This window comes from Caretta caretta, chromosome 1 (genome assembly GCF_965140235.1).
Source record: "Caretta caretta isolate rCarCar2 chromosome 1, rCarCar1.hap1, whole genome shotgun sequence".
NCBI classification, from domain to species: domain Eukaryota; kingdom Metazoa; phylum Chordata; order Testudines; family Cheloniidae; genus Caretta; species Caretta caretta.
In genome coordinates this window covers 312,139,025-312,159,342 of record NC_134206.1, presented here as the reverse complement: position 1 = coordinate 312,159,342, position 20,318 = coordinate 312,139,025, and the positions used below count along the sequence as shown (strand labels likewise).

General features: G+C 40.4%; 1 protein-coding gene across 2 annotated transcripts in view; it reads left to right on the top strand.

Annotated features, from left to right (window-relative positions):
- LOC125630675 (V-type proton ATPase subunit S1) overlaps positions 1-20,318 on the top strand; it is a 100,341-nt gene that overhangs the window by 72,923 nt on the left and 7,100 nt on the right. For both annotated transcript variants that reach the window (XM_048836915.2, XM_075124456.1), the window contains exons 8-9: positions 10,524-10,765; positions 11,443-11,496. In XM_048836915.2, the coding sequence (XP_048692872.2) occupies positions 10,524-10,765; positions 11,443-11,496 (296 nt within the window). The remainder of the gene's footprint in view (positions 1-10,523; positions 10,766-11,442; positions 11,497-20,318) is intronic.

The window sequence follows — 20,318 nt, the reverse complement described above, 5'->3', positions numbered from 1 at the left end:
GAGCTAAAGAAGTGACTGCTATCCCTTATTTTGACCAACCAATGGAGAGGACACACTTTGCCAGTGGGTTACAATTTCCCAGACATCAGTAGACTGTGGGGAATGAGGATTCCTGGGTTCTTTTCCTGGATGTGTGGGGGGTGGAGGGGAGTGTGTGATCTGGTGGTTAGAGACAGGCTAGCCAAACACACAGATTTGGCATGTTCATTCTGAAACATATTGTGACTCATTAGATAAGGCTTTATTTTTACTTTACTATTATGTTTAGTAATTTTATTTTTATATTTTAATTTATCTTAGAAAAGAATTACAATATAAAAATAACAAAGTGCTTCTTTTAAATATTTAAAACAAAATTTCATTAAAATTGACACATTCCCACAGAATTTTGACAAACTGGCATTTTCCAATGGAAAAACACTTAGTCAAGAAAAGGTATCACTTGGGAACGCTATCAACTAATATTATCTACTCGTTACTCACTATATAAAATAAACTAGGCTAAGACTAAATGCAAGGTTGTGAGACTACAACCATGCAGAGCTCTGACTCTAGCCACTGGTGATGAGAAGGAACTGAGGGAAGTCAGGACAGCACCACCTCATATAGCCGGGAAGGGCACAGCCACAGGATGCAAACACCGCCCCTCCAAGAGTACCATTAGCCAAAACGCTGCGGCGCACAGGGCATGCACTCACCTAAGTGGTATACACATCTGCATCTACGCGAAGAACTGGACTGCTTCAGAGACTTTCAGCCAAGCCCACTGGGAAGGTCATGGAATGGAATAAGGAGCATTTCTTGTCTCAGAGTTGGGCTGGATTTTTGGGAGTTGTCTTCAGACTCAACCTTCACCTCCTTACTGCTGGAAATGCTTCTCTTCTCCCAATCTATGCTTTTCTTACGATCATCTTCTCTTTGCGACTGTTCCTGACCTTTCTGTAAGGCTGAGAACCAGCATGTTGGGATGTCCATGCCAGAGGCCAGGCTTGGAGCTATCCAGAATGGGAAGGCTGGACTGGGTACAAGAGTGAGAAGAACAGTAGACACAAGATTTTTTGGATTAGTAAAGGTGTGATGCACAGGTGTGCTGGCAAGAAACTAGTCTTTATTTTCTGGCCCCGGTCACCTCTCAGGAAACAGAGGCCTCAGAAGGTGGGAGGAGACTCATTTGATTGAGGTAATGGCTCAGGGGCTGGCAGGAAAGTGAGATAAGTACTCTGTTGAGACAGGAGATGAGTTTGGTCTTCTGTTGCTGAAAGGGTTAACTGAACTTCAGTGCACTTGTGGCCATCATGTGAGAAATGTGGGGTGGGGAAAGTATATCAAGTAGAAAGAAATTCTGAATAGTCTCCTTCCAAAGGGCAAATCTGTTAGTTATAAGATTAGCTTTGCCAAACATGCTGTGCTGTGGTCTCTTGTGTGTGGGGTTGGTTTTTTGCTTACACTCTAACTTACATAATTGTACTATATTGTCAGTAAACTCAGCTATGCTACTGAGCATAAGAAAACAGAACAGAAGGCAAGCACCTTTCTATTTACATTCTTCTGTGGAAAAATACATGCTTTAATTAAGTTCCCTTGAAAGACCTTGTCACACAGGTTCTGTTTACTAATATTATTGTCCTTTGCCCTATGATTCATTAGTGCTGCAAAGGACAGAAGCTCAGATTCTCCTTACGGTTACACTGATGTAAATTCAGAGAACCTCAGAATTTACTACAGTGGATTTGCTCCAGATTTACACCAGTGTTACTGAAAGCAAAATCTGGGCCAAACGAATATTTCTGTCTTTGGTAACAATGATGGGACCACACTGAACATAATGTAACTTATGGGCAGAATTTGACCCAGAGAATGTGAATAACCTAATAGCATCTTGTCAGTCTACCATTTATGATTACAGACGGTCCCCAAGGAATGGGAAGATGGTGGTCTATGATTTATAGAGGTTTCAAATTACATTCCATAAAAAGGATTAATTTTTAAAATAAAAAGTGAAATACACAGTATTGCCAACCCCCCACATTTGAAAAAATTGAGACTGGCCTAAAAGATCATAAAATAAGAAGGATTAAAGAGTGTTTTTGGTCTGTCTGCTGATTTTTGAACTTTCCCTGCTCATAAAATGTGTCTTTGACATTTAGTGGTAGCAACTCTCACAGGTGTATAGTGAGTGATGCAATTTGGTCCTTGCACACCTACATCAATTAATTATGCAACTCCCAGTGACATGCTGCAATCAATTCCGCATCCTTCCAGCTGCAAATCTACCTCTTTCCCTGGTACATTTCTGCTCCTCCAGGAATTGTGGAAGCTCTTTACTCTCTACCTGAACTGGGAAGGGGCAGCTCTAGGTGCGCTTCACCCACTTTTCCAGGCCTGGGGTAGGAGTGGCCTTCTACACCTTCCCAGGCCTGGTGATGTGGCATTAGGGTATGTCTTCACTACAGAATTAGCCTGGGTGATTGGCACCTGGTCTGAGCACCTGGTTTAGTCTACCTGGGATGTGAACATCCACACTGTAAAGCCGTACCCAGGACTGTGTCCTTCTCTACACTGCATTGAGTGGATTCTTTCCCAGTGAATTGTGGAAGAAAGTCTGTCCTGCCGGGCATAGAAAGGGAATAGTGGGAAGACAATGGATATGATTTAGCTTGCATTTTCATTGCAAAGTGAGTGGGTTATTCACCTAGGTTCTGCTTTCACTCTGGCTTTAACACATAGATGGATTTATGTCAGCTATTTTCCTGGGTTGGAAGCACCACCAAACTCTGCTGAGAGGTGGTTTTTTTGTGTGTGAATGGAGTGAGGACAAGGGCAGTACCTGTGTAGGAGCCCACACATACTCTGTAGTGAAGATAAACCTTCCTGGAGGAGAAGGGAAGGTGGGAAGAGGAGAGAGGAGTGGACTGTACAGGAGTGGAGAGGTGGGAGTAGGGCTCCCCTGATCTGCAATGCTTCTTCTGCCCCCTCTTCCCTGGGAAAATAGTATTGGTAATTGCCTCCCACTCTGTCCCTATTAAAAATAAAAAACTTCTCTCAGTTCCAAAGGGGAAGGAGATTACTCTCTGCCTGCCTCCTGCAGCATTTCTGATTGGCTGCTCTTGCTCAGGAGGCGAGGAAGTAGGGAAGGCAGCCAGTCAGAGTACGTTTCCCTCTGGGAATTCTGAAAATGGTATGAAGGTTGCAGCTTCTCTCATTGTCATGGGAAAATTACCTGGAGTGGGGGTCAAAATCCCATTACTTGTGATAGAATTGGGGCAGGATTCATAGATTCCAAAGCTATTGTGATATAGTCTGACCTCCTGCATAACACAGGCCATAGAACTTCTCCAAAGTAATTCTTAGAACACAGCTTTTAGAAAAACATCCAATCTTCATTTAAAAATGGTCAGTGATGGAGAATCCACCATGACCCTTGGTAAATTGTTCCAATGGTTAATTACTCTCACTGTTTAAAAAGTGGCAACAATGGACACCCACCGGCCAATATCTATTGTTTAAATACTCCTTTCAACAGCATTTGGGTTTTCCAGTGCAACGTCTTAAACGATTAAACCCCTTAATATTAGTTTTTAAAAATCTGATTTGACTAAAAGGACATACATGAGTTTTAAAAATCTGGTAGAAAACCAAAACGCTATCTGTTTTGAGTGGAATAGTTTATATTTGTTTGTTCTGTTTGTCCCAAATGTAATTTAAGTTGGGAAATGTAGGAAAAAATAACCTCCTCACAAAATACATCCTTAACATTATTCAGTTCCTCAAAGCAAGCTTTTTTTTTTTTTTTTTTGAGATGGTCAAATCCTGGTTCCATTAAAGTCAGATGCAAAACTCTGATGTAATCAACTTATGGCTAAACTGTACAGGATGACTGAGATTTAAGCCTTCAGTTTCTTTGCAAAACTGAATATTGTAGGGAGAAAATAACAGGAAATTTCAGAATTTTTCTTGAAAAAATTGAGGGGAGTTCTGCAATTCATTGCAAGCCACTGTAAAGAAATTTCATAGGCCCCATTCTGCAAAAAGATCTGCTGAGGTGAACCTTTGCACCCCTGAAGTTTCTGTGATGTGCACACCAATCTGTAGAAAAGTGGGCTGACACTCCAAACTCATTTCATACAGGCCACTAAACAGCCACCATATCGTTACTTGCATTTTTCCATCTGAAGATCTCAAAGTGCTTTACAGCCATTGCCTCATATCCTGTATTGTTCCACCCATTTCTGGTTGCTGAAACTTAGGTGTTAAAATCAAAATTTTAGCTTTAATAATGTGAGGGTTCTAGGAGCATGGGAGCAGAATAGATGCTGAGCAAAGGTCCCTGAGCCATTTTGTTCATTCATGGGAGTGTGTATGTTTGGGGTCGGTATGGGGACTGGAAGTATGGTAATGTCAGCAGGTGATCTGCCCATGTCTTTTTGGAGCACTGAAGCAAGAATTAGCCAGGCCTCTTGACTAGTGATTAAGGGAATACTAGGTTCACATTCTTCCCTGCTTCTTTGCAGGTGTATGCACACACTTCCCCCCCTTCCCCGCCCCCCCCCCATCCAGGATACCTGCTTAAGAAGACCAATTTTTTTGCCCTGAGTGACTTGTCTAAACATATATAGGAAGAACAGGGGATAGAGTGTGATGAGAGTGGTAGGTAAGGATGAGGAAAGAGATAGAACTGCCTCATCCTGAGAGTCTGCCAGGCAAAGTGACATGAATTCATTGCAACTGCAGTTATTACAGCTGCTTTACACAGATATGAAATAAAGTATGTATGATCCACTTCACAATGCTAGCAAGTAACCTTCTAATGATTTATTACCAACTGTGCTTAAAGCAGCTATGAATGTGAAGAGTGCGCTCTGAGAAGCAGTACATTTTCTGAACATTTCATTTCATCTGTATGAGGAGCTAAAGTGAAATTCCAATTTCAGCAAGTGAAACTAAATCCTATTTTGAAAATACATTTCCTGCTGTGCACTTGTAAATAGGATTGCTGCCTCAATTCTCTCTCCTTCTTCTGGTAAATGCACTCAATTCTACTGCCCTACAATGTACAACTGGGTCACAGATCCACACAGATTGCTGAGTGAAGCATGAGTGAAGCATTCTTTGGTACAAATTTTCCTCTTTTGAGGATCCTTGCACTCACTGAAGTGCCATGTGTCAGTGAATTCCTACACACCACTGTATTCTGGTGACTGTGTGTGTGTATCATTACAGATGGAATTTCCAAGTGCACATTTGTGCTAAGTATTGTCAATATTTAAACTATACAATACAAGTCATGCAGAGGATCTAATTATGTGGGGTTTTAACCAGGTACTTCCTTCTGGTTGTCTAATTCAGAACTGGATCTCTAGTTATTACTTCACTGGACACAGAAAACACCAGTACAATATAATTTGGAGGGGGGGGGGGGCTTGTATTCCTCACACAATGGTAATTAGGGCTAAAAATTGCGGTCTTCACTCAGGCAAAGCACCCATTGAAGTCATTGCAAGTGTTGCCTGAGTAAAGACAAGGATTTGGCCCCAGAGTAGAAACAGCTTAGTCAAATTGTGCAATACACTTTCACCTTGATTTTCTAAAGCGTGAATTTCTAAAGTGACCTAAATCCACACACAATACATGTTTCTCCCTAGCCTGCATTCCCTTAAAATAGCATTTTGGTTACTCCTAGTCCTGCCTACATTCCAGAGGGTCAATTCAGAAGGAAAACAGAATACTTCTGCCCCTATTTGAAGAGACTGGATTCTGGTATCAACGATGGGTCTGATAACATACGTGAGTGCAGATCATTTAGGATGCGATTAGTCTCAGATCCACAATGCCTCCTTTTTATAACCCGCACAAACTAGAAGATCTCAGGTTGAGATTTTCAAGCTGACTCTGGGATTTAACCATGCAAGTTCTATTAATTTCCATGGGAACTCTATAGGGCTAAATCCCCCTCTTTAGTTTTGAGAAATCTCAACCTTAAGTTATGGCTCTTATAGACTATTACAATTAAATACTTTTCTGGATGCCAAAAGGTTAAATAAATTAATGAATAAATACAATATTGTAGTGTGTACTGCTGGGAGAGGGAGCAGGGACTACATTTCCCACTGGAATTCTGGTCAGCCCTTGTGCAGAAGTTCCGGGGGTATGGCAGGACAACTTAGTCAGAGGGGTGGCCAAGAATCTAGTCCAGACGATGAACAGTGAAAGGACCAGTCCATTGCTAACTTTCACTTTATAAGCCATTTCTTCATTTGTGTCATACTCATTCCGGTGCCACCAGGACCTTTACTCATTGCCATTGTTATGTGGGCCATAAAACAGCCAAAGAAAAAAGAATACGGAGAAACTTATGTTTGGGGAAGAAAAAGTAGCATCGCCTTTTGGACAAATACCCAGAGAACCCCCATCCTTCGATACAATGGAGAATTTTTATCCTGTTACAATTGTTTATTGTACTAGTAGCTGAAAGCCTGTGCTGTTGCTTGGGCATTCCAGCTGAGCCAAGTAATCCTTGATCTGTGCAGTCTCCCTCAGATAACCAAATGAAACGGCTGCATGGAAATTAGCTGTTGAGTAAGGGTAGTAATTGGTTATCTCTGAGATCATAATGGGCTAGGACCCTTGGCATGGTATTAGATATGACTAACTGCAGCTGTAAACTGCACCGGTGTAATTTGGAAAGTCAAATGGCTGAGAATTTAAAAACTGGATAGTAACAGCCTGCAAATCCCAGTGATGATTCAATCTGCTGATATTCTGAACCAAAAGAGCCCTCCACCATGCTTGTAGCTGTTTCCATTGCTCCTCACTGACTCAGACATTTTGGGCTTCAAAAAGTGACACATACAGTGACAATCCTTGAATCTTCTTGTATAACTATTTCCCCACTATTTTTGTACTTCTTCTTTACATTTATTATAAGTAGTTTCCATTCTGTTGTATTCTCTTGCACGTATACAATAAGTGTAAAATAATCATTTTGGCCCAAAATCTCTGTTTTGATTATTTATTTGTAGCACCACAGTGCCTAGGAGCCCTAATCATAGATCAGGATCCCATTGCCCTAGTTCTATGAACCACACTCTTTTGGAAGAGCCACGAGAAAAATACCAGTTATGTGGATCTGAGGATCTGCTCCATTCTGAAGGAGAGAGGAATGTCAGTGGGTCAAATGTTCTCTTTGGAGGCTCTTTCTTCCTTTTAAAAAAAGCACAGATTATTCTGAATTAGGAGTCAAACAATGCAGATCAAAGGGAAGAATTGGGTCCTTTCTTACTTTCAGTCCACACTCAGTTCTACCAGGTCAGCCCAATTTTAATCTATGACGATGCAAAGTGCATCCCTTTCATTATACGCCTTGTTCAGTCAGCTACAGTGATTGTTCACTGTGCATGTGAGATCAGAATTGTTATTGATAAGCCCAACAGAAAGATAAAGGGTAAGAAAAATAATAATATCCTTTAAAGATTTAGAACATGGAGACTAAATTTCATTTAAGAGAATACAATATAATCTTAACCAATTTTCCAAGTAAGGATTTTGTTGTTTGTAGTTATCATTAAATGTATAGTTTGGTAGGATGGTTCTAACCAGAGAAACTCATGTTCGTTGCAGCAGGGGATACATCATAAAATTAAAAAACAAAGGAACAATAAATGCATGTTTGAAATAGAAATAGGTAGTGATTTTCTGGAGGGGCCCTTTGTTTAAAATTCCAGCATCATCTTGAAGGAAAGGTTGGGTTGATTTTCTTGCCTCTGAAGGAATGAATTCCCTCTTTCGGTCCTGCTAAATCATTCCTGTCACAGATGACTTATCCCTGGGGCTCATAAACATATTACATAAGAATAGGTATTTTTGAGTCTTTCCCAAGACAGGGCACCTCCAGGTTTCCCTACAGGTTATTTGTTCTGCCCTCCTTTAAATAGCACAAACACTTGAATGCTGTGCTATACTATCAATATATTGTCTCTATTTTCAACAACAAAGTGTAAGCATTCCGGCAAAGTGCATTTAAAATATGTTTGTTTGCCAAGTGGTGTTGTCTCTTTTCTTGGGCATGATATAGGGAAACAAACTGATAGATTCTGCAGGCAAATGCACCTTTGATATGTGGGCTTTTTCAGAGGATAAAGGGGAAAATCTCTGCGATCCCCTGGTTAAAGTATTGGCAGTACACCAGTGGAAATAAAGCTTTAGTCTGCTGGAAATGCATCCTTTATATTTTTTCCAAACATACTCAACTAATCCCCATCGCTTAGTCATTGTCTCCTACGGTCTTGTTTTCAGTTATTAGCAAGTGGTTTTAAAAACCCTCTTTAGGTGATATGCTGGGTCCATTCTCCCATAATGTGCAGTCAATTGTTAGACAAAATACAATTTAGTCTTCAGATTTTTTTCTCAATACAAAAATAAAATAATTACATTTTGGGGGGAGGAGCCTAGGGACAGATTTAAAGTTTTATATTAAAACTGAATATTTTCCTCCTCTTTAGGAGAGAGCTATTTCTTCATTTAAAATGTGGGTTAATACTGTACATTATTATGAGCTGGGTGAAATGTTATGGGGTGAGATAATACCTCATTCAAACTGATGTATTAATGCACCCTTCACTTAAGATAGTTTTAAGAAACATTTAAGGGGCTGCACCTAAAACAAGGCCTAATAGTGTCTGTCTAGAAGCTATCGCCATGCGGGCAGGGTGGGAGGTTCCACTGAGCATGTGACCAGGTATGTGTGTCTGAGTGAGAGAGAGAGAGAGGGCAGAAAACACAGAAACAGAGATGGAGAGGCAAAAAGCAAGAACGCCAAGCAGTAACAGGTAAGAACAATGTGATGCTGGAAAAAGCTAGTCAGTGAACTTTTGGGTCTGTTGGCTAACAAGGCGTGGGGTTGTAAACTAAGTAACTGCTCTTTTTGTTCTTGGGTCCTCCTGCATTCAGAGGATCAGGAGTGTGTACATTCCTTGTAAATAAACAAGGAATAAACAATACATCAAAGAATACCAGACTCCTGCAATTTCTACTTCCATCTGGAACATCCCCATGGCCCTGAACTAGCTGCTCTGATCAAAAAGGATCCGTGTTATATTTTAAAAGCCAGTACTCTGTATTATTCTGACAACAAAAATACAACAGGACCCCAGGAGGGGAGACTGAAGCCTGAGCCTGCCTAAGCTCTGACCCCTGGGGGGAAGAGGGGAGGGGCAAAGCCCCACTGCCCCCAGCTGGGGGGCCAAAGCTAAAACCCAAGGGCTTCAACCTGTAATCTTAGCCCTGCCGCCCAGGGCTGAAGCTCTCTGGCTTGGGCTTTGACTCTGGACCTCATCGAGTCTAAGCCAGCCTTGGCGACCCCATTAAAATTGGGTCATGACCCATTTTGGGGTCTCAACCCACAGTTTGAGAAATGCTGATGTAGAGTATTGTCTGAGTGCCTAAAAAGAAGGAATGAAATCATAGCCCCATTGAAGTCAATGGAAGCTTTGCCACTGACTTCAGCGGGGCCAGGATTTCACCCAGGATGCCTATGGCACACTTCTTAGAATATATTATCTATCAAATGGAATCCTGGGAAGCCTCTTGCTAAGGAGCTAGTGCAGTGCATGTGCAGTGAACATATATACTATCAAACCTCAACATCTTGCCCCCCTGGACATTTTAAAAATTATTTTTCCAGAAAACATTAGAGGAGCCTAATCCGCATTGATTTACTAGCCCGCTTTTAAAACAAAAAATATAAAATTTAAGCAATTTTTAAACTAATGGCATGCCAAAAAAAAAAAAAAAAACCCCAGAAAAACCCATCTCTTCAGCCTGGCTAACTGAAATTTGTTTGCCATTCTATAAGAGAAAAAAGTGAATTTATATCAACATTTTTAAAAAATCAATTCATTCTCCCAGGTAATCCCCCTAAGGACACTACTATTCCAAGGCTGGTGGAGACCATAGAATGTAGCCATTCTTCTTTTTTCACTATGCTGGGTTGTGGGTTTTTTTGCACCCCTTCATCAGTTGATGTTTATCATTATTTTAAAAGTTTTCAGCAGTGTGAACTAGGATTCATGAAACATTCTCAATCAGCAGTGCCTGAGAGTGGAGTTCTCTCTTTACGCACATCAGGTATAGCAATGGGCAGTGACAGCACAAACTTCCCCACAATGCCCAGCCACTGTGCTGGAAACTCAACACTGACCTGGAAAAGCCACCTGGAGAGGTGAAAGGATAGAGTAGGCTCCATGTCCATGTAGTCTTCTGTTGCTAAAACTGTCACAAGGTTGCCAAGCTAGTGTTAGTGGGACTGGTTTTGTGATGTGGATACTGGCCCACTGGAAACTGGTCTTAAAACCAGTGGTCTGTCTATATGAAATGAGGTTGGTGAACAGCCATAAGATATTAATAACTGTTGGTGATTGCAATCCTGAGCGGAATTCAAACTGACAATATAGTGCTGAAAAGTTCTGTGTTCTAGTCCCGATTTTCTTTTTGTTTAGTAATTTAATTGTAATGTGCTGTTATCCCAGATTCCCAGAAGACCCGATGTAGTGCTGGAATCAAGACGGCGACTCATGGCCACTGAAGCACAAGTGACAGATGAATACTATCCACTGAATGTGACCAATGGAACTAACACATGCATCCTCTTTTATGCCAGTAATTTCAGCCTCACAGCCAACAAATCAGTTCATGTGGATTTGACAAATTTAACATTTGTGTCCCGTAAGGTGGACTTCAGTTCATCTGTTTGTTCAGCCACCAATGCAACGTAAGTGGGACAAAGATCCATATCATAAAATGATGTGATTCTAATAGCTAATCAGAAGTAGTGAAATTTCAAAAGGCTAATGCTAATTTAATAAACCGCCTTGGATAAATACCCCAAGTTTCATTTTCTTGTAGGAAAATTACAGAGGCAACACCACAGGAATCATTTAATCTTGGTTTCTGTTTTTTATGACTGTTTTTCCTTGTTTGCTTATGAGAGTAGAGTTAAAATGAGTTTTGGCTAGAATAGTTATCTTTACTTTCCTCAGCGTCTCTGAGCTGCTGTATCTCATCTTCTGTTAGTACCTTGTCTCTCTTCTACAATCATTGAAACCTCCAGTAGCATTAGTGAGACAGCAATTTCATTGTAAGATTTCCCAACGGTGAAGCCGTGCCAATACGTGGTATTAATCCAGCTGTGAGTATGTTCATAGAACAAGGTCTCTTGTCATTGCATTCTCTGTTTTCCATTCCTTTAAAGCACCCGCTGGAGGGAGATGAAGCATTTCTGTTTGAAATGTTTGTCATATTTGTCCAGTTTACTTTATCTTTTTGCTGTGTAATTTCTTTGTAGTTATCTATTGGTTTGGAAAATTGAGTTTGATTTTAAGAAGTTGCAATGCCCTAATTTAAACTGACACACTGTAACATTTAAAATATTTCTTTCTTTATATGCAGGTTGTCATTGAACTATACTGGGTTAGTGGATGGAATCAACAACCTAAAAATAAGGTATCTTTATGGTTTATTCATAAAATCTTTCTACTTGAGGAACATCTGTAAATTGGTACATAAACAGAAGAGGATCAAGTGCAAATACCATTTTTTTAATTCACTATTTCTGTTCTGAAATAAGGTTATAATGGGTCATAGAGTTATGTTGATAACCAGTTTTTGTTTCTCTGTGCTGACTCTTTTTACAATGCATGGAAGAATCATGAACCAATAGGATAGACCCTTATATATAGTGTAGGATGCACGTGTAACTTTAAAGATCCATAAGCCTTTTTGATGTCCACAGATAAGGTCTTCTCTTAATTTAAAAAAAAAAGTGTAGCAAAACAATTATGTTCATAGGACATTGGCACATGAAGTCTCCTATTGCTAGCAGTGTCAAAAGTGTACCCATTTCCCATGCTGATCTTGGGTTTATGAATCATTTACTTTATCATATCCATTGTAGGACCATTCTGCAAGCCAGAAGAAATATAGTGATGTGTAAGTAAGTCTAACATCTAAACAGTAGTTCCATCCATCGCTGTGCTTGCTTATTATTCAGTGAGCACTATCAGTGTATTCAGTGTTTCGCAAAATGAAACAAAAAGTCAGTAACGGAATTTACAGTCTAATGGCCCAGTGCTGCAAGGTGCTGAACGTCTTCTGTGAGTGGGTGACTGCTGTTGCATATTTAAATGTAATAATTATTCATGATGTCAAATAACTGGCTCAGTTGAAATTATTTTAACAGATTATTAGTCAAAAATTAATTCAGCTCTATACAGAATACAGAAAGAAAGTATATTTTACCACCTTTTATGAATGATGAAAAGGTGGCACCCCATTCTCTTCTTCTGTAAGAAGTGGAATGCTGGCAGTTTGCTCATTCCCAGTCTAACTCCTCAAACCTCTCACCTTTTATAGGATGTGAGACAAAGAAGTTTCTTTGTGGGGAGGGAAAAGTTACTTTCCCACAACTGATTTCACTATGTTTTGTTTTTAATATCTCATTTTACCTAATTACTTATGAAATTTCTTCTTTGGTACCTTAATTTACCTGACTGATCAACTTAAAGGGATTTCTAACCCAGTTGTTATCTGTAAGAACACCTGTTTGAACAAGCCTTTCTAATGAGTTAAAAACATATTTCAATGGGTCATTATTTCATAAATCACAGAAAACATCTATGATAACAAATGTTGCTTATCAAGCACAGAACATAATAGAATTATAATATTCCCATATCAATTACCTAGTCTTATTTATTGTAACATACTTTTGTGATGATAGACATCCTTATTAGTTTACAGGAATCCCCTTCCTGAACATCAGTACTGGTAGAAAATTGTACACATTCTTTCATTTGATCACACACTAGCTCAGTTTCAGAATGAACACTATGAAGTCTTAAAATTCAGATACACTTTTGGCTAATACAGTGATGATTCCAGGAATGTATTCAGAATGCAAAGAATTTATAAGAGTTTAACATACAAAAATAATAAAAGGTTAATATTTACTAACACTGCCTTCAAACTAAGCAAACTAGAAAAATGTGGCTTAGATGAAACCATTACAAAGTGTAGTAGTAGAGAGACGATACTCAAAGGGTAGTTGTCAATGATTCACAGTTGAGCTGGGAGGATGTATCTAGAGGGGTCACACAGGGATACCATCTGCCCTGGATCTGGGACTATTCCATTTTTATTAATGACTAGGATAATGGACTGGACAGTATGCTTATAAAGTTTGCAGAAGACACCAAGATGAGGGGTTGCAAGCATTTGGAGGACTAGATTAGAATTCAAAATGACCTTGATATATTGGAGAATTGGTCTGAAATCAAGATGAAATTCAATACAGACAAGAGCAAAGTACAACACTTTGGAAAGAAGAAAATCAAATGCACTGATATAAAACGGGGAATAACTGGCAAGGCAGAAATACTGCAAAAAGGGATCCAGGGGTTGTAGTGGATCACAAATTGAATATGGGTCAACAACGTGTTGCAGTTATGCAAAAGGCTAACATCATTCTGCGGTGTATTAAAAAGAGTGTCATATGTAACAAATGGAAGGTAATTATTCTGCTCTGCTCAGCACTGGTGAGTCCTCAGCTGGAGCACAGTGTCCAGTTGTGGCTACCACATTTTAAGAAAGATGTGGGGAAAATTGGAGAGACTCAAGAGGAGAATGACAAAAATGATAAAACAGTGGACCCTAAACTGTGGGGCATGCCACCCTAGAGAGCGAAGAAGAATGTCCGGGAGGGGGGGCATGGCAGGCTGTCGGCTCCCACTCTCAGCCCCTCCCTTCTGGCCATGGCTCCTGGTTCCTGGCTGCAGCCCCCAGCCCAGCCACAACTCTGCTCCCAGCCCTGCGGGGGACCCATGGACGCTTTCCATTACTGGTAAAGCGGGGTGCCAGACTAAAAGTTTGGGCACCACTGTAATAAAAAGTTTAGATAATGTGACCTATGAGGGAAACTGGGTGAGTTTAGTCTTGAGAGGAGAAGATCAAGAGAGGATCCAATAAGTCTTCAAATATGTTACAGGCTGTTACAAAGAGGATGGTGATCAGTCATGGCAACAGAAGGTAGGACAAGAAATAATCAACTTAATCTGATGCAAGGAAGATTTTAGGTTAGCTATTAGAACATTTTTCCTAACTATAAGGATATTTAGAGATATTGTGGAATCCCCATTATGGGAGGTTAAGAATAGGTTAGACAAACACCTGTCAAGGATGGTCTTGGTATATGTGGTCCTGCCTCAGAATGGGGGGGATGAACTAGATGACCTCTTGAGGGCCCTTTGAACCCAAATTTCTATGATTCTCTAACTCCCATGGAGTTCTGTAGCTTGGGGGTGCGAAAAGAGATAAGAGCAGAGGAGTATGCAGGAGCTAGATTGTACAGTGCCTTTACATACAAGGTGCTTAAATTGAATGTAAATTTGAAAGTGGCTGGAGCAGCAGACAAGACAGGTGATTTTTGCAGATGTGTTTTGGATGGGTTGAAGAGGGAAAGACAGAGGAAGACTAGGAAGAGGTTAGGGAAGCCAAAGAGAAGAAACTTGCGATAGTTAAGGTCGGAGAGTATCAGGGTTTGAACAAGGTTTTTGTAAGTGGGAATAGAGAAGAAAATGGCAGCAAATTCTGAACCTGAGTGAATTGGGGTTTTGCCGAGGGTTACAGAGAAGGGAAAAAGTGGAGACGTTTTGGAAGGTAAATTGAGTTCCATTTTTGACACGTTAAATTCAGGTTGGCAGAGACACATCCAGAAGGAGATGTGTCATAGAGGCAGTCAGAGATGTGAGTTTAAAAGGAAGGGGAAATGTCCGGGATATAGAGAGGAATGTGCAGTCATCATGATAGTTGATAGCAATCATGATAGGTGATAGTTCATAGCAATAATATGACATGTTTTGTTTAAAAAAAAAGATGTTTGTAAGGGGGAATATAGCACAGGGGAGATTATTTTAGTTAAAATTGTTCCCATTTTGACCCAACTGATTACCCAGTATATGGGGTCTTGCAGGTTGTTTCTGTTAGGAGGAGAAATTAATGATGGAATCAGGTATTTCTTTGATTCAATCCTGTTTATTTACAAGGAATGTACAAAGGGCTGTTTCCCCAAACACACTGAAAAGGAAACAACAGGAGACAAAAAGAAAAGGAGTACTTGTGGCACCTTAGAGACTAACCAATCTATTTGAGCATAAGCTTTCGTGAGCTACAGCTCACTTCATTGGACGCATACTGTGGAAAGTATAGAAGATCTTTTTATACACACAAAGCATGAAAAAATGGGTGTTTACCACTACAAAAGGTTTTCTCTCCCCCCACCTCACTCTCCTGCTGGTAATAGCTTATCTAAAGTGATCACTCTCCTTACAATGTGTATGATAATCAAGTTGGGGCATTTCCAGCACAAATCCAGGTTTTCTCACACCCCCCCCCCAGACCCACTCTCCTGTTGGTAATAGCTTATCTGAAGTGATCACTCTCCTTACAATGTGTATGATAATCAAGGTGGGCCATTTCCAGCACAAACCCAGCACAAATTAACAAGAACATCTGGGGGGGGGGGTAGGAAAAAACAAGGGGAAATAGGTTACCTTGCATAATGACTTAGCCACTCCCAGTCTCAGGAGGCAGTTTCTTTGCTCTCAGTTCCAAACCACTTTCAAGCCGAACTTTACCCAAAACCTCTCTCTTGGCTTTTTCTCAGGTTCATGCTACAAACACTTCTTTGGCTGTTTCTGGTGTTTCTCTTCTCTGTGCGCTTCTGTGTCATTTCTGCCACTTCTGTCTGCCTATTCTTTGGCAGCTTGTTGCATGTACATGTGCGCACACCCTCTCTGTAGCCCACACACACACACACCCTCCACCCAAAACAATGCCCAGCCCCCTGCATTTGCATTTAGCTTCCACCCACAAAGTTCAGTTTCTGACTAGCCTTGTATGTGGCCTGTATTTTAGGTGGTGGTTCCTATTGTTTCAGCTATCCTATTCTATATAGGCGCCTAACTGCTTCTTACAGTTATCCTGAATGAAGGGCAAGAGTCAAACCCATCAACTTCAACAAGGTTTCATTCAACCCCGAGCATAACCATCTGTTTCCTAGAATATATAGGGGGTAAAGATTCCTACAAAATACTATAAATCTTAATGACAGGTTTCAGAGGAACAGCCGTGTTAGTCTGTATTCGCAAAAAGAAAAGGAGTACTTGTGGCACCTTAGAGACTAACCAATTTATTTGAGCATGAGCTTTCGTGAGCCACAGCTCACTTCATCAGATGTGATCTGATGAAGTGAGCTGTGGCTCACGAAAGCTCATGCTCAAATAAATTGGTTAGTCTCTAAGGTGCCACAAGTACTCCTTTTCTTTTTATAAATCTTAAAGCATTTAAAAGACGTACCTGGACTGATATTATGTCAGCAACACAGAAAATTAATTGAACTGAAGAGAATTAAAGTTTTAAAAGACTGTTTGTCGGGGGAGAGGCAGTTTTGTTAGACCTCACAACAGTTAATCCAAACCCAGGAGAATGCTAATATAGAAACAGAAGACTCTGGAATGTGAAAAGTTAATGTCAGATTTCAATGGAGGTGGATAAGAAGATGAAATGTGACATTAATACATGCATATGGACTTAATGAGGATTATTCAGACCTATGTGTAGTCATCTGTTTGCTAAAATCCGTCCTTTTTATTAATTATTTGGAGATAACTTTAATATGACCATGAATCCCAGATTCATCTAGAGAAGAAGAAATGTAAAGCAACTTGGAAAGATTTTAGTGTAAATTAATGCTGTCTGGAGAACACCCAGTATAGGAGCATGTTCTCTCCCTCAGTCTAGAATATGTTTTTGTGTTCTTGGAGCCTGCCATAAAGGAGGCAGACATACTCCCAGTGGTTCTCTTAGATCATGCTCCTATTTAATCAGATAGCTAAACTGCAAATGTAAACCCTTCCTAACAAGTATGGGAACACTTAACTATATGTAATGTACTTACCATCTGTTGTCTTCAAATACTTTACTAACATTAACTAAGCACTTCTCAGAACATGCTGTGAGGTAATTATCATCATTCCTTTTCACTGATAGGGAAGGTTAGAAAGAAAGGTTAAATTACTTCCCCAAGGTGACAGAATAAGTGTCTAACTGAGGATTAGAACTCAGGTCTTGTCTACATGGCAAGTTAGTTCGCGGCAAGCCAGGACATGGATCTACAGTGCACTAGCTTGCTGCATACCAACTGGTTGTGCGGACTCTACTACCATGCACTAGATCCCCTGAATTTGTAGTGCACAGTAACAGGGTCCAGGTGGCCAGTTAGTACATGGCAAGCTCGTGTACTGTAGATTCACATCCTGGATTGCCACGCACTAACTCACTGTGTAGACAAGCCCTAAGGCTTCCTTGTTCTTTACTTATACTACATGTTCACAGCCCTGTATGAGACAACCACTTTATTGAACCTATGGAAGAGGAGAAAGCCCACAGGATACCCTAAAGGGATCACTTAACAGAATTTCCTCAATGTCTCCCTCCAAGGGCTTCCTTTCTGAGTCACTGAGCAGAAGGGGGTTGTGACATGCAAACCCCACAGATCTTAAGCATCCATGGGTACAACAAAGTGCAGCTACATGAATCCAGACCTATCCCCTATGGCAGCACAGCTTCCTAGGAGGTTAATTGGCTGCACACCCATTGTCTTACACAAAAACCCAACTTTAAATGTTCGAAATGGTGAATCGGGAAGGTGTATTGACAATGGCTTCTCCCCAGTTATGCTTACCCCATACTGTTGAGATCCAAACACTGGGAGTTCCAGCAGAGGAGCCCCACAAGCTGCCAGGAATGGATGAGCCACTGTCCTCCACCCAAGTTCCACCTTCCTTAGATCTCCTCTTTGGCACTATCTTGGGTCTGCCTGTGCATGCAAGGTTACTATGAAACCTACAGCTGAATCCTATCTTGGAGGCTTGTGGATAACTGCCAGTGAAGTGGAAGTTGCGTGCACGTGTCTGAGCACAGAATTTGGCTTTAACAATTCTATGATATAAATAAGGACATAGCTCACCTGAAATTAGTTTGGGATACATTTTAGGAGATGGCCTAAGGAGATGAAATCTAAGGGAAGAAAATAATTGGATAGAGTAAATAATTGAAAGCAGAACTGAAATTATTGGCTGGCAGCATGAAAACAAAGTAGCAAGCCCCATCTAAGGTACATGAAAATAGGATAGAATTAGAAAGGGTATTAAACTACAAAGCTTACATTCTCTTCCACTGTCGCTCTAAGAGCTATTAATACAGTGAGAAAAGGACTCATAGAAACATGCAACAATATAATAAAACATTGATGCCCTCTATCTGAACAGCCTCAGGTAGAACAATAAGTGAAAGAGGGGTGACCACCACAGAATTTAGAGAATTTCAGAAGGTCTTTTAAACTTCAGCATACAGCTAATACGACGGGATTATCTAGGGCATGTTTATTTAGGCATTGTTAAAAATAAGTTTTTTGCTCTTCCAAGCAATAAGAGAGAGACTGTAGTCTCATAAGAAGAAATTGAGACAGACAATAAAAAAGGGACGGGACATCCACTAAAGAGAATGGTTTCTCCTGATAATTTTATTTACAGTTCAAAGTGTGGTTTTTCTCTGAAAAGCCACAAAGTAAAATGGCACATGCTACCTCAACAATTCTTAAGGTCTGTGTATATTCAAAATCATATCTGCTCACTTCACTGACAAAAAGAGAATTATTTCATTTTACTCCTCTGAGCCCCACAGAGGCTAACTGCTAGTCCTGAAAACTCAATCTAGGATATGAGTGTCAAACTTGTTCTGTTCCTTCTTGTAGATCATAAATAGACTTATTTACTAAATTCCAACTTGTTCAAAGACACTTAGGGCTGAAGGAGGTTAATGTGGAGACATAATTTGGCCAGCAGAATTGTTATTAAAGGTGATGGATGCATGGAAAAAAGTACTCAGCTTGACACTCAGATCCTGGATTGAGTTTTCAAGACTCGCAGTTAAGAAAACCTTACGCTGAGAAAATCTGATCTGAAATCTGAGGGACAAAACAGGTGGTTGACTACTTTCCCAATAGAACTATATTTTAATGATTATTAGAACCCCATGTTAACTGAATCCTTGAATCAAGTATTAAAGTGTCTCTGTCTTCCACTATGAACAGTTTCATTGTGTACCACCAAAAGGTAAGACGTTAATTCCTCACTGAAGTTTTCTGCTGCCCATGTTTAAAGAGATGGGATAGTGAGCCAAGAATCCTCAGTCAGAAGCTGGTGGACTACTCCATGGAGCTTTGTAAAGAAAGGCTTCCGGTAACCTAAGAGAGGACAGAATTTAGAACTGGGAAACTAATCTGGGAGCTTGAGAGATGGTCATCCTCCAAGCTATAAGTAAGACTGGTTTATTTTAAGTGCAACTAAACATTTTTCTTGGTTTATACAAAAACCTTGATATTTCAAAGCTGATTATCTTGATGCTTCCTGTCTGTCTCTTAAAATGTGTCTGAACAGTCCCAATCTTTTATCAGGCCCCTCAGCACTATTGCAATACAAATAATAGTGCATGTTTACAAGAATCAGAAGTTGTTGTGGACTATCTTTCATGACTTGGAAATATGTTCCATTTGTTCACCTTGTTTATTCCAACAATGCTATTTTCTAAGCACTGCATCAAAAGCCATATAAATATCTATAAAACATACCCCCCTTCCTCTCCATTCTGTATCACTTTGGTTCATTTGGTTGTTGAGTTATGACTCCTAAAGGAGAGCTACATTCTGCCAAGCCTTGGGTGGGAGCAAACAGTAGCAGAGGGATAAGAAACTTGTTCCATTTTATGCACAGCCTGTGCAAAGGCTGGACAGAATTGCAATACCTGTACCCATAGGAGTGCAGGAACTGCTTCCTTGCTATTCCTGTAGGGATACACATTACCCAAAGGAGGTGTGGTAAGGAGGAGCAGTGAGTAGGCAGAGTCGTGACTGCAACCTCACTCATGCGCAGGCCAGCAGAACTGGCTGGCCATTCGGGGGTGGGAGAGGATGTTGCATACCTTGAAGGACCACGTCCAAGTGGTCAAGTTGATCCATTAGCCTTTACCCATTTACAAATATTACTTAGTTATTGCTGGTGTTGGTATTGGTCATGTAGAATTAACAATTCAAGTACTGTGTGTTCATTAACTGATAGTGTGTTTTGTTGAAAGGTGTGGCCCTGTTTGGTCTTTTGGGGCTTCTTATTGGACAGTTGCTCTATTAATAGTGATTACAGCCCTGAGATAAG